The sequence below is a fragment of the Trachemys scripta genome, chromosome 7 (genome assembly GCF_013100865.1).
Source record: "Trachemys scripta elegans isolate TJP31775 chromosome 7, CAS_Tse_1.0, whole genome shotgun sequence".
NCBI lineage: Eukaryota > Metazoa > Chordata > Testudines > Emydidae > Trachemys > Trachemys scripta.
This window is the reverse complement of record NC_048304.1, coordinates 90,347,484-90,361,093: the sequence shown is the minus strand read 5'-3', so window position 1 is coordinate 90,361,093 and position 13,610 is coordinate 90,347,484. Positions and strand designations below refer to the sequence as shown.

The following is a 13,610-nucleotide window of genomic DNA, read 5'->3' as shown; positions in this document are numbered from 1 at the left end:
AGTTTTGTCTGTGTAAAGATTAGGGTCTGTAGGATCTGTCTCAATAATAATACTAATAAAAGCAGCTATAAACAGTGAATTAAGAAGACAAACCATTTTAGTTTTAAAACATCACACAAGGTAAATGTCCTGAATTACAACCTAAAGGTCAGTAATGTCTTTTCCATTACTACCTCTAAAACCAGCAAATGAGCACACAGCAAAGACACTGACAACTATTTTTCAAATAGTCAGGGACTTGCTGCCAGTATATTATTGCCTAGGGCAACTCTTGAAGTCAGCATTCCTTCTGTATCTCAAAGCAAGGATCAATTATTAAAGCACACTGTTTAAGATGTCCTTGTGGTGGTGCTAGTTAGAAATTTAAGAGGATGCATTTGATTTCTGCTGATAGGTTAGTGGCATAGTAATTATTTCTAGCAATGACGTTTTGGATATCTTGCAACACCTATTGAAATATTCATTGCTTTCACAAAGACCGTGTGTAAGCAGAAGGGCCTCTGAACACATCTGTTAGGCTTTCTAGAGATACAGAACAAACGTGTATATTAACATCTGCTCTTTTTTTGGATGAGTCTACAGAAATCTGGTTGCTTTATTGTAGTGCAATGGAAAGGAACAAGGAACGTCTTGGTTTTTTACATCTCTTTTCTTTGTAACTATATAAAACTAACTATTGTCTGGTGAGGAGTGTACTAAGTAGCTTCCTCTAAGGCCATTACCAGTGATGTTACATAGATCAAAGTGCTTGTATTTGTATGAGAGTTGTTATTGTCACCCTACCCACGGCATTTAATTAACATAAAATGTTCTGGTTTAGTGCACAAGAAACTCAAGTTCATTCATGAAACTAGTTCTCTGGCAATTCAGCATGTAGTACAATTGGTAAACTGAGGGTAACCCATACAAGCTCTGTGTTGTTCCCTAATAAGAATAGTTACAACTGTGCAAGGCATGTTACGAGTATCATTTTCTCATTCATTGTTACAACATGCTGTTCTGACCATTCTTGGAGTCATTTTGAAAATACAGAGACACATTTTTTCTCACATTTGCTTTACCAATAATATAGTCCGTCGATTTACCAGAACTTCCTGGAGAAATATATATATATTTTTTCAAATGAAGAGTCTGATCCTATGAAGTGTTGAATCAAACTGCAGCTCCCTTTGGAACTCACTTTGGTTTCAACAGCTTTGCAGTACTTTTGAGTCTGAGTCCACAACTGTGAATTTGTAATATATATATACATTTTTCAAGACATTGCTCCTATATATATATATAATTCTGGGAAAAAATGCATGGAAAATATCCCTTCAGTGACATTGGAAAAGCAAAATATCAACAACAACACGGGGATAGTATTAGAGCAATGAAAATAGCATGACAAATAGCTTCTCTGTGCACTGTGGAAATAATATTGTCACTGTCTTCACAAAAAAGATGTTATTATGGCAATTTACTGTCAAGTGTAGTAGATATATCCGTTAGACTGAGATTAGATGTTGACAATATCTTAAACCAATTTAAATTGAGCATTTAATTTTGGGAAACATAAATGGTCCACAAATACATATAACTTATCATTTCTTTAAACTTACATGCACTGTGCCTCCAAAATATTAACCACTCTTTAATGACTTTTTAAGTACAAAATTTAGAAATAATTCTAGGAAAATTCCTTTCCTTTATAGTTTTAGCATCCACTGACACTAAGGAGATAAATCAAAGCACATCATAACATTATCTAATCTATTGCTACAAAGAAGTGGTTTTGTTTTTTGTTTTGGTTCACTTCAGTGTCATAAGAAGGAATTCTGGTTAATCTAATACAATTTTGCATCCTCATTTCAACATTTTTTGTGCCGGTATTTTCAAAGGTGCCTAAGGGAGTTAGATGCCCAACATATTCGATCTCAGTGAGATTTCAGCACCGAATTCCTTTATGATCTTTTAAAACCATTTTACCCATGGGCCATATTTTACTTAGCCTTGATTATTTATGGAGCATTTAAAAGATAAACTCAGTTTGATGCAATAGCAGCTAATTGTACTGGGCCACAGAAAAAAATGGTTTATGACTGACTTCTGAAATGTGGTGATCGTGGAAAAGAAAGGCATACAGTACAATCAGACCCCTAGGTGTCTTAAATTGGGCATCCAAAAATTGATCAAAATTTTTGGATACTTTTGAAAACTACTGTCCTTTCACTAATGAGACTACTCCTGGGAATTTCTAATTGTTACTCAGAAATAGTCTTTCTCGATTATTAGACATGAAATGCATGAAATACGGATTAATGGGTTTATATACCTGCCTATTATTCCCCCTTTGGACATGATAGCAGCTGTGTTTTTTTTTAAAAATTGCATTACCTGCCCTAGAATTTCAAAATGAGATGTAGAGAGAGGGCTGTCTTTCATAATGAGCCACTGTCAGGCGGAGACAGGGTGAGAGAAAGACAGACTCAGGAAGAAAAACAAAATTAACTTCTGACAAAAGAGAATACCTGAGCGGCCTATTAAAAGTTAGAACTCTATTGACCAAAATAGGGTGATTAATCACATTAACTCGTGTTTTGAAAAGTAGAGTCTAGTATTACAACATCTGCCCTGTGATTATTACATCTGCCAATGACCATCGGATTGACATAAATGTGAATCGACTGACCTTTCCCCTAGCCTGCCTCATCCTCAATGCAGTCAAAATAATACTGTGTGTTTGAACCTCCGATAGAACTCTCTTCCACAATAATTAAATGCTTCAATGACTCTGTATAAACTCCTCATATCTGGTCCATAAAGACATGCATACGATTGAACCACATTGGTTCAACTGCTGTCAGGGTCCTCTTTGCCTGTGGAAAGGGGAACAATGCTTGTTCCATAGTCAATGCACACTGCTTTCATAATAAAATATGTGTGCTTTAAATTATCAATATTTGTTCAACACATTGTCTATTGGCCACTGTAATCCATCTGTCAATCTAGGTATTATCTTTTCACCGCAGGGTGTAGAAGAAGAGTTCTAAGAAGAAGAATGTAGGCTTTCACTCTCATTTCCTTTCATTAGTCTCCTACTAAAATAAAAATGAGTGCAGCAGTTCATCTAATTATTTCATCCTTCACACTTTTCTACATGTTACAGTCTTTAGTAGATACATAGGTAATTGTTTTTGGAGAGAAAAGTTAGTATGAACCACTTTCAGTAATGGAAGTAGTTTATTTACCAGAGTAATGTCTATGTTATGGTTGGCAGAGCTTAAAAGGCTTTGTAGCCTTTTCATTTTCATTCTCTTCAAGATGAATGAGTGTGAATGATTTTAGTGCCATTTTAGCTTTAGCACAGCAGGCAGGTCATCTGCGACAATCACAGAGCAAATAAATTCTCCTTTCCTAAAAGTGGTGGTATTGAGCAGATCCCCCAAACCAGATGCCACTGTAATTAATGTGTGAGCTTAGAAGCCCCACATTTCTTTGTCTTTTTTCTATGCTTCTTTATAAGCAAAGTAAAATATACTGTGAATTGCTGCAGGAAGACTAGCCTTGTCTTATCAGTCATAATTGTGATAGAGTATATATGGAGTCTTTGGAGAGCTGAGATCAAATCTTAATTCATCTTGTTGTGGGGTTGTTTTTGCCATTCCGTGCCCATTTACTACCTCCTCTCTTCCACCCTTCTTAGAATATCTCTGACGTTGATAGAAAGGAGGAGTCATGTTGCATTATGTTCATGCTGTATTTTAGTATGACATTTGACAACACAGGGCTGCCATGAGTCAAATATCTCATGTGATACTCACATACTTGGCAGCCCTTTCACACATTCCCACAACTAGGCTGAGATATTGACCTATAAGCAGGGCAGTAGGGATGGCCTGTAATTGCTACTGCCAGCTACCAGGGGCTCTGCTCCATCTACTAGGTTAGAGCAGGGAAGGAGCAGCCAGAATTGGAGGCCGCAGGAGCATCCAAAAGCAAGCATGAGTGGTGACAGAAGGTAAGGGGACTAGGCCTGGATCCAGATTCTCCTCCCAGACACCTCCACCCAGTCCTGGTCAAACCCCAGCTCCTCCTCCCTGGACATCCCCACCAGGCTCCCTCTAGCCATCCCCAGCTGGCTCCCCAGCAGCTAGGTTCAGCCTCCAGACAACCCAACCCCCACCCAACCCAGACATTCTAGCATCCCCTAGACACCTCTCAGCATGCACTCAACTACCTAGAACTTCCAAACATCCTCCAGCACAGATGCACCCACCCAGCCTCCCATCCACCATAGCGACAATGATTTGTACATTTCCATATCCTACCCAAAACTGGGATGTACTGATCATAATCTGAAGTGTATAGTTATATGCAAATTTCTTACAAATATGTACATTGTCTCTTTAAATGTTTACATGGAATGTCCCACATGGAACAGCACAGAATTTGGCAGCTATGAAAATAAGGGCCTGATTTCTATCAGCCTTTCTTGCATTGGGTTATACTTTACTCCGCAAACAGTCCCACTTATTTCTGTTGGATTGTGTTACACATACCAGACAATATGTGTAAAGATGACAGAATCTGGCCCGCAAGGTAAAAGTAGAAGCTAAGTCTCTACAAGACTATTTTCCATTGAAAAAGGTGCCAATATTCTACAGATAACTTCCTTGATTATTTTTCAAAAGTATTTTGTACAAGCAGATCAGGTAAGCAGGTAAAAAGTAAATCAAAAAAGAACAGAGGTAAAAATGGAGAAGGTAGTTTTAGGTCTGTGCAGACACCAGCTGGATTGCGTGTGGTGTGCTGCTTTGATACACTAGTTCCAGAAGGCAGAAGGAACACTAGATCGAGGATATCACAGTAAATGTATGTTTTCAGACTTCAGTGGGTAAGGTTCAGCTCAAGTTATTTCCTTCTCATTTTAAGGCCATGATTTATCATGAGGATGACTGTGCCAGCAATTTATTCCTTGACACTACTTGCAGACAACTGGACAGCTGCCAGTTGGATGGCATTTCTAGCTCGAGTTCTTTAGAATGTAGTTTTTTGCCAGTAACCTAAATCAAGTGTCAGATTCTACTCGGCAATATTTATCTTGAAGTCTTTGAGCTCAGAAAGGCAATGCCCTTTTGGCAATAGTGGGGAAAGCACTTTCAATGCTGTGAAGAAAGAATAAGCACCTTAAGATACTTTGATCCTCAATCCAGTGTGTTGATACAAAAATTAGTTTCAGGCAATGAGCACAGACTGCAATTTTATTTCCTTGTATTGATTTTTTTTGAGATTTAAAATGCACCTAACTATGTGGCCTAGGTGAACCTATTGTAACAACAATTGCATTTATTACAATATAAACCAATGGGAAATTATGACGTCTTCCTTTCGTAATTAACCCTCTAGGACTGTCTGTAATACACACTAATGCTATACATACCCTCCTTTCAAAAGCTTAGGAAAAAAAGATTTGCAGGTTTTGCAGCATGCTCTTGAAAGTCAATAGACTTTTTCTTTCTTGAATTGAGAAGGGAATTAGTCAAGGGCATCTGACAAAGAATACCCTATTTCTAGCCTACACCAGTTTAAACCATGCAGTGACTGCTTGAGCTGATCTCAACTGCTTTGACACCACACACAGAGATAGGTGGTCTCTTAGAATCTAAACAATTTAAATGCTTTATAGGTCAAAAACAGCACTTTGAATTACACCCAGAATGAAGTGGAAGCCATTGCCAGCCTCTGAGCAAGGTGTAGTATGATTTCTGTAATAGGCACTACAAAGCAAGCAGCCTTCTATATTCTACACTTCAATGCAGAGCACATAACAGTAACCCAAAAGAAAAAAATAGGAATCTTAGGTATCTGATATCAGAACATCCAGAAGGAGTTTGATAGCCACATGAACCCAGGTTAGCGTGACCAGAGAGCAAATGTGAAAAATCGGGATGGGGGGGGGGGAAATAGGAGCCTATTTAAGAAAAAGACCCAAAAATTGGGACTGTCCCTATAAAATCAGGACATCTGGTCATCCTAACCCAGGTCACAAACAGGGAGCCAAAATAGCCTTCTCTGTTTTTTCTTGTTTGTTCCTCAATCTACAAGCATGTCCTCAGCCTGTTGTGTTGCATCGCAGCACTAATCCAAGATTTCTTTGTACAGATGTGTTGAACGGGTGGGGACAAAGAATAGAAACCCTTTGAATGCTATATTAAAAAACCCTCAGAGCTGATGAATAGTAGCACGGTACTACTCCTGGGATCTTTCAAAAAGAAAAGATCAGCTAATGGAGAAGCCATCTACCCTGCAGGGTGTATTGGCAATCAAACAACACGTTGTGGTAAATGGTTCTGAAGACAGCAGATGGACCAAAATGTCTTCATGGACATTTGAACTTCATTCACCACTAGGAGGAAATTATCAGCCAACACAACCAATTCAGTTCTCTGTGCATACCCAGACTTAAAACCTAAAATCATTTGGTCAAGAAGACTAAAGGAATTTAAATACTGGTGTTCGTCATAGCTTCAATAATGGCAACAATTGCTGTCTATTCTATTAATTCAGTCATCATTTTGACAAAGTTTAGCATAATCTGCACATTGGGAAAAGACCAAGGTTTATTGGCATTTTTTGTTAAAAGTCCATTTCCTTCCTTCAAATTCCTGTCTTGAATGATGAAAAAACTAACCAGGTAGAAATACATACAGAGGTGTAACATCTTGTCAGTGCCAACATTTCATATGCTGACATTTCTGAATAAAAAGCTGCAGCTCCTCCTGCTTAGCTTCCCAGACTCAGTTGGCATTTTGTAAATGTAACTCTTAATCACACACCACCACTGCCTTTAAATGTTTAGCTTAAAGGCATCTATTAATTGGAATTGGTGTCAGGTTTTTCAGGAAGGTCATTTATGTTGCATGCTATGGTTTTCTACCATGGTTCAGAACTGAAGTACCCAAGCAGAATTTTATATTCAAGCGTCAACAATCCACCAGGTCTGCTAGTGTCGGCTCTGCAACAATATCTATCCCCAGTTATTAATGCCTATAATGGTCATGTGCATTGTAACCTGATGTCATGTAGAGCTGACACTAGGGGATGGATTTTCAAAAGTGCTGTGCTCTCACTTCTACAACTGATGCCAAAGAAAGCGGTGCGTGCTCAGCATCTGAGAATCTGGATCTGGGATTGAACGAAGTCTCTTATCCAAAAACCCTATACAAGATGTATAAAAGATTTTCTATAAATATCTTTGACTACAGGGCTTGGCATATAAACAATGAGGAATAGGTAAAAACTATGCAAGTCAGCACAGTTTTAATTAAAAATCCAGGAAATTAAAACTGATGATCTTAACATAAAAACGGAATTAGTAGCTCTGTTACAAACTTTGCTATGGATATGTTTGAATTGATAACCACTTCTTTTGCTGTCTTTATTAGTTAGCTGCATACTTTTTGAAATCGCCTCTGAACTGGTTATGTACAACTTCACTCCTCCAGTTCTTAACCACTAGTCTGAAAATTAGTTACTATGCAGGGGTCCCATCTCCGTTCTCTGAACAATGATTTCCATTAGATTTTGGGGTATGCAAGTAATGAAGGATCAGCCTAATCAAGTATTAGCATTCATTAGGGACAGATAGAGTGAGTACCTCTAAGAGCATTCCAACTTTGCCTTATGTAGCACCATCTCAATACCTGCAGTATTTCCTACTTTTAGTACAAGAAATACCTAGGCAATAATATAGATGTTGATAAACTGTGATATAACCTAAGTCAACTGGAAAAAATAGTGTTCACGGTAAATAGTTCAGGGGAAAACATGAATGTACCTGAATGAGCATTGCCAATCTGCTATAATGATGAGACAGCCTGCTGGAGGAGTCCATGAGGTGGGAGGTGAGAGTCCATTTGCTTCTACATGGCTGGCCAAGAAGAACCTTGTGGTTCAGAAACCCATCTCTGGAGACCAAGGAGAATCAGTACCATTTGTTTCTAGATAGCTGGTCCAGAAGATCCCTGGCTTTCAAAAGCTTCTTAGACACTGGAGGGAAGGGGGAAAGGAGAGGGATATCAAATTTCTCCTGCTCTGTGGGGAGAATATCTACAGAAAACAGGCAAGTGAAAGAGGTTGTGATTAGGTTCTGCAAGTGTGTTAAATTTAGTGACCTCAACTAGGTGCCATTCCCCTAGTTAGCATGAACTGATGCCTTTCCATTTAAGATCTTACTTTATGAGCTTGCATTCTAATCTTTTTTTTCTGAAGATAACAGATCTTTCTTTATAAATTAACATTACATCCAGAATAATGTTTATTCTGTTTTACATATTTTCAGACTTTGCCTTCTCCAATTTTAAGAAATCAACAAAAATAAGGTTTTTTTCTACTTGCAGCCTTCTAAAAACATATGTAAAAAGTTAGAAAATATTAATATTAATATTAAGCCTTGTATCAAACCCAGTTATTATCTTTCTACTATATATCTTTCTCTTCATGACCACTTTTTTCTTATCTCTTTGCTAATGCCATAGTCCTCGCCTATATTATTCTTTTAGAGTTTAGCTAAAATTTTCAAACATGGTTGACTAAATATGGGTTCAGGTGCCTAATTGAGGGTGCTCATACTTGAAAATATTGGTCTTTGTAAGTAAATCTGTAGTATACCGGTAATATAGTATCAAAAATGTTCCTGAAATCCAACTATATCTATTTTTTTTCCTGATCTATCAATTTGATAATATCAATGGAAGAGTTATTCATGATTTCTTATGTATCAAGTTAATTATCCAATACTGAGTTATACATTTATAATGTTGCACATTGCATAATCTTATTCGCCTTCATAATCTTGTTCCTTATCAGTGTATCATCATCTCACATTGCCAGCCTCATAAAATCAGGCTCACAGATCAATAATTGTTTTTTCTATCCTGTTTCATAAATATATTCTTTCTAAGTTTTTATAAGTTTGTCAATCATTGTGGTATCTGAGCATCTTCCACAATGTAAATACAAGCTAACTGTATTGCCACCCTACAGTCATTTAGAAGTGCCCTGGTCCTTTCTGAGCTATCATAAATCCTTTCTAAAGGCTTTCTGTTTACTAAGATATTAATTTTGTAATTCTGGGATATAATTAATTTGGGACTTGTGCTTTGTCAACATTTCTAATTGTCTAATTATCTGCTCCATTGCAACGAAAAAGCTTTAAACATTTTCGTCCTTCCTTCACCCTTTTCTGTTGTGAACTTAATTTGTTTAAGTACCCTAAGGCCTTGGCTACACTTGCAAGTTACAGCGCAATAAAGCAGCCCTGGGTGCCTTAGCTCACTCCCCGTCCACACTGGCAAGGCACGTAGAGCGCTCTGACTCCACAGCTACGACGCTGCTGGTACTCCACTTCGGCGAGTGGAATAACGTTTGCTGCGCCCCCGCTGGAGTGCCACAATGCCAGTGTGAATGAGGTGTTGCGTTACTGCGCTATGATCAGCCTCTGAAAACATCCCATAATCGCCTTAAGTCAAGTGACCACTCTTGTTATTATTGTGAAATCGGCTGCAGGAATGTGGAAATGCCCTTTCAAAGCTCCATTTCAGAGAGGCCAGCTGCTTATCAGCTCCGAGAAAAAGCAAACATTTACTGTTTGCTTTGAGTGAGTGAGAGAGAGGTGAGGGGGAGGGAGATCTGAACTTACAAGACAGCATGCTGACACACTCAGCACCCCAAAAACCCACTCTTTCTTTCCCCCCATACACACAACACACTCCCTGTCACACTCCACCCCACCTCCCCATTTGAAAAGCACATTGTAGTCACTTGCATGCAGGAGTAGCTGCCCATAATGCACCGCTTCCAATGCCAGAAATGTGGCCACGCCAGTGTGCTTGAAGCTGTCAGTGTGGACAGACTGCAGCGCTTTCCTTACTGCGCTCTCCGAAGGCGGGTTTAACTCACAGCGCTCTACATCTGCAAGTGTAGCCATGCCCTACGCTTTTGACAATAGGACTATTTAGTTTATTCAGATTGTTTGTCTGATACAACATACACAAAGCCATTTTTCTTACTTGCTTAAGGAACAGGCTTCATAAAGGTCTTTTCTCTACAACTTAGACTGTAATGGATTTATTACCTTCATTGTAGCATAGTTCTGTGTCCTAAAAGGGAAATTACTTTCATTAAAAATGTGGCATGCTAAATTCTGCCCTAATTCTGATTTAGGTGGAGTTTTACAGTGCAAAATTTTGGACAGCTATCTTTTGTAGGAAATATTACACTATCAGTTCATTCTTTCTGATGCTTCTTGTGAGAATGGTAAAGCTGGAATAATGAATGTGTGTAATACATGGAGATCAAGGCAACACATAATTTCTGGCCCATCTCTTTACTTTGGTCCACAGTATAGTAGCAGCAGTGTACCTCCATTAGAAACAGTGTTTTGCAGAAAAAATACTGTGAATGTCAGAAGCTTGGACTTACATCTTGACAAATTTAAGAGTTTTTAAAATGTATTTATTACTGGAACAGTAATAACTTAATTACTCTGACCACTTTTGCATCATTATTTTTATAGATTGGATGGGATTTATATATTTAGCTTTTCGCTAAAGCCTTTGGAAATTGCTCTCAGTTTCTAAGTGATCCAAAGCCCATTGAATTCAATGGAACGATTCTCATTGATTTCAGTAGGCTTTGGAACAAGTACCAGTTGTACATGTTATTTATCTCATGATTTAATCAGTGGCCAGTTGTGCCTCAATTAGTAATTAATAATACACAGTTAATTTATACTTATTACTAATATTTAATAAATAATGACTGCTTCTGTCTACTTTAAGAACTTACTATAAACCATGTCATAGAACAAATTAATTTTAAGCTCATAAAGGGACAAATTCTGGTAAACACGTGCTCAAAAATGTTCATTGGGAGTTTCACATGAGAAGGAGATTTGGCCCCAATATATATGATGCTGTCACTATTTGGTATGGAGCATATTATAAACTACCATAAATAGTGTTAATCTTCTGTTAATTTGGAGATTTATCCTAGGAGTATTTAGCAGCCACAACTCCCATAAACAGTCATGGGAATTACGGATGCTTCACTCCCTTGCAGGACTGAGGACTCACAGGAGCCCAATTCTGTGAGGTGCTGAGTACCTTTAACTACTTTGATGTGCAACAAGAACTGCCTCTTTCACCCCTCCCTAGCATTAGGTTGCTAATGTGGGCTACAATCTGTGGCTATGGTACTCAAAACAAGTATAATTGGAACTGGGACTTAGGGATCTTTGGTCCCTCCCTGGGCCGTCTCTGGGTTACCCCTTGACTTTCCACACTGGACTATATGGGGCTGCCAGGAAATGATCTGTGCCTCATGTCGGTGGACGGACACCCATGTGTGGCTATCCTACCAGCAAACCCCCAGCACAGTCCTTGTGGAGGGTTTCTGTGATGCAGAGGGCCTTCTGTTGGCTCTCTACACTATGAAAAAATTCTATTTCTGTGATCTAAAAAAAGCCTGAACCCACATCTACAGAGGCAAAAATGACTAATTCATTTAGGGTACAATTTACCCTGTATAGAGGGCCCACCCAAAGCCTATACTCTGCTCATCTCCCACCTACATTCTGTTCTGACAGCTAAAGTAGAATGTAAATGATTGGCCTTGGGCAGGCCCTTTTCAAAGGATGAATTTTATCCATAATTTACTGCATCTACTAGCCCTCTCTAGTACAAATATTGTTAAAATGAAGAGAACATAGAAGACTAATATGTCAATTAGTATGATTATAAAAATATTTTAAATTGCCATTTAATTCAAAGAATAATGTATTTATCAGCGAAGCTTTACAATGGTGTTAACATTTCAATCTAAAATAGCATTGGAAAATCCTGTTAATCAAAGTTAATGAAGAGCAGGGTGGGGGAGGGTTTAAATTGTATCACTTTAAAAACATCATATGAAATTTATTTCAAGTGGTTTAAAAGATAATTTAAAACATAATCCCAATGTGGACACATCTCTGTGCTCACTCTGAAATGAACATGATTCACATGAAGGAAAAATAGTGTGATGGGAGCAGAGACAGGTCACGACCAGGGACCCAGGGATTACAAATGGTAGTGGGAATGAGCCACCTTTTTAATGTTTTTGTTTACTCCTGCTCGGCAATCAGAGCCAAGATTTACATAAATAAGATCTTAACATTAGTCTCCTATATCCTGATTTTGGCTCCTAAATAAATGGGCTAATTTTCAAAAGTTTGGAGCATGTGTTAGCTCTCATTGATGTGAATTGGGAGCTGCTGGGTGATCAGCAATTTTAAAAATCAACCTAATTATTTAGGAACCAAAATTCAGATTTAGGAGCATACATTTAATTCTTGTGTTTGAAAACTTTGGCCCAGGTGTTGTGGCTCGCTCAAGTGTGCATAGGAACTGCACTTAGAAGAAAGTGAGAGCAGGGGCAGTCAAGGAGACAAGCCACTCGGAAGAGTTTGTAGCATAGTTTCATTTAGCTGATTCCCAAGATGAATTTTTCAGAGGATATTCACATTTCACCTTATACAGGAAAGGCCTAGCTTCAAAATGTTTATTCCATGTAGCTTACTGTCCTGTAACCATTGAATGCCTAAATTACACCAAGGAGACAGAGAGAAATAAGAATTCACTGTGTATGCTGCTTTTATGATGATCAATCCTGAAGAGTTATGCTTATCAAGCTAAAATTGGTATTCTGTTCTTGATGTTAGGAACTACAGGACAAGATTGAGTCCATATTGATTACAAATAATAGAGTAGTTTGGCACTTGTGGAACCTTGTTGATTAACTGACTTTATGAAATAAACTAACTTTATTAATTAAATAATAGTTCTTTTCCATTTTATATTACAGTGTTCCAACATTCCAGAGTCTTCCTGAAGAGATACTCAGTAAGCTTGCTGATGTCCTAGAAGAGGTAAGTGATTTTAATTCTTGGGGATAGTATGAGGTCCATGGGCTATAGGTCCTCTTGTAAGAAAATCTTCTAGGCTCTCTTCAGAACTCACAGCCTCACAGTTTTGTTCCAGATCGTGGTTATCTGTTCCATTATTTAGACATAGTGAACTTGATTAAACCCTGAAGGTGCAGATAGTGAAACTTGCATCTTTCTGCATTCACTGGAGGACAATATCAGCCTTGGAGGAGGGTGGTAACAGTACATCTGTTGCTCTCCTGTTGAAATTACAGCAGGGTAGGGCAGACGTGTCCAGATATAACAAATGCCCTGCTGGGAGGGTCTGCCCAGGAGCTATACCGAATTAATGTTTTTCCTAGATGAAATCCTGACTCTGCTGAAACCTATAGGATTTTTGCTACTAACTTCAGTGAAGCCAGGATTTTATCACTACCCCCTTCACATCTTTCTGGTCTGTGCTACCTGACTCTGGCCCTCTCCAGTGGAGTGGGGATTGTGGTCAGCCTGCTCCACTGCTCCCATTCTCTGGCAGACTTTCCACCACCAGGGGCCAGTAGCCTAAGTCAGGCTCAGCATACAGATTTGACTCATTTAGTCTGAGAGGGAGATCACTTAGCATTTAGGAAACTGATCTTGGAAGTTTCTTTGCTAATTTAGGGCC

General features: G+C 38.5%; 1 protein-coding gene across 2 annotated transcripts in view; it reads left to right on the top strand.

Moving 5' to 3' along the window:
- PRKG1 (protein kinase cGMP-dependent 1) overlaps positions 1 to 13,610 on the top strand; it is an 895,613-nt gene that overhangs the window by 623,733 nt on the left and 258,270 nt on the right. For both annotated transcript variants that reach the window (XM_034775036.1, XM_034775034.1), the window contains exon 5: positions 12,886 to 12,949. In XM_034775036.1, coding sequence (XP_034630927.1) covers positions 12,886 to 12,949 — 64 coding nt within the window. The remainder of the gene's footprint in view (positions 1 to 12,885; positions 12,950 to 13,610) is intronic.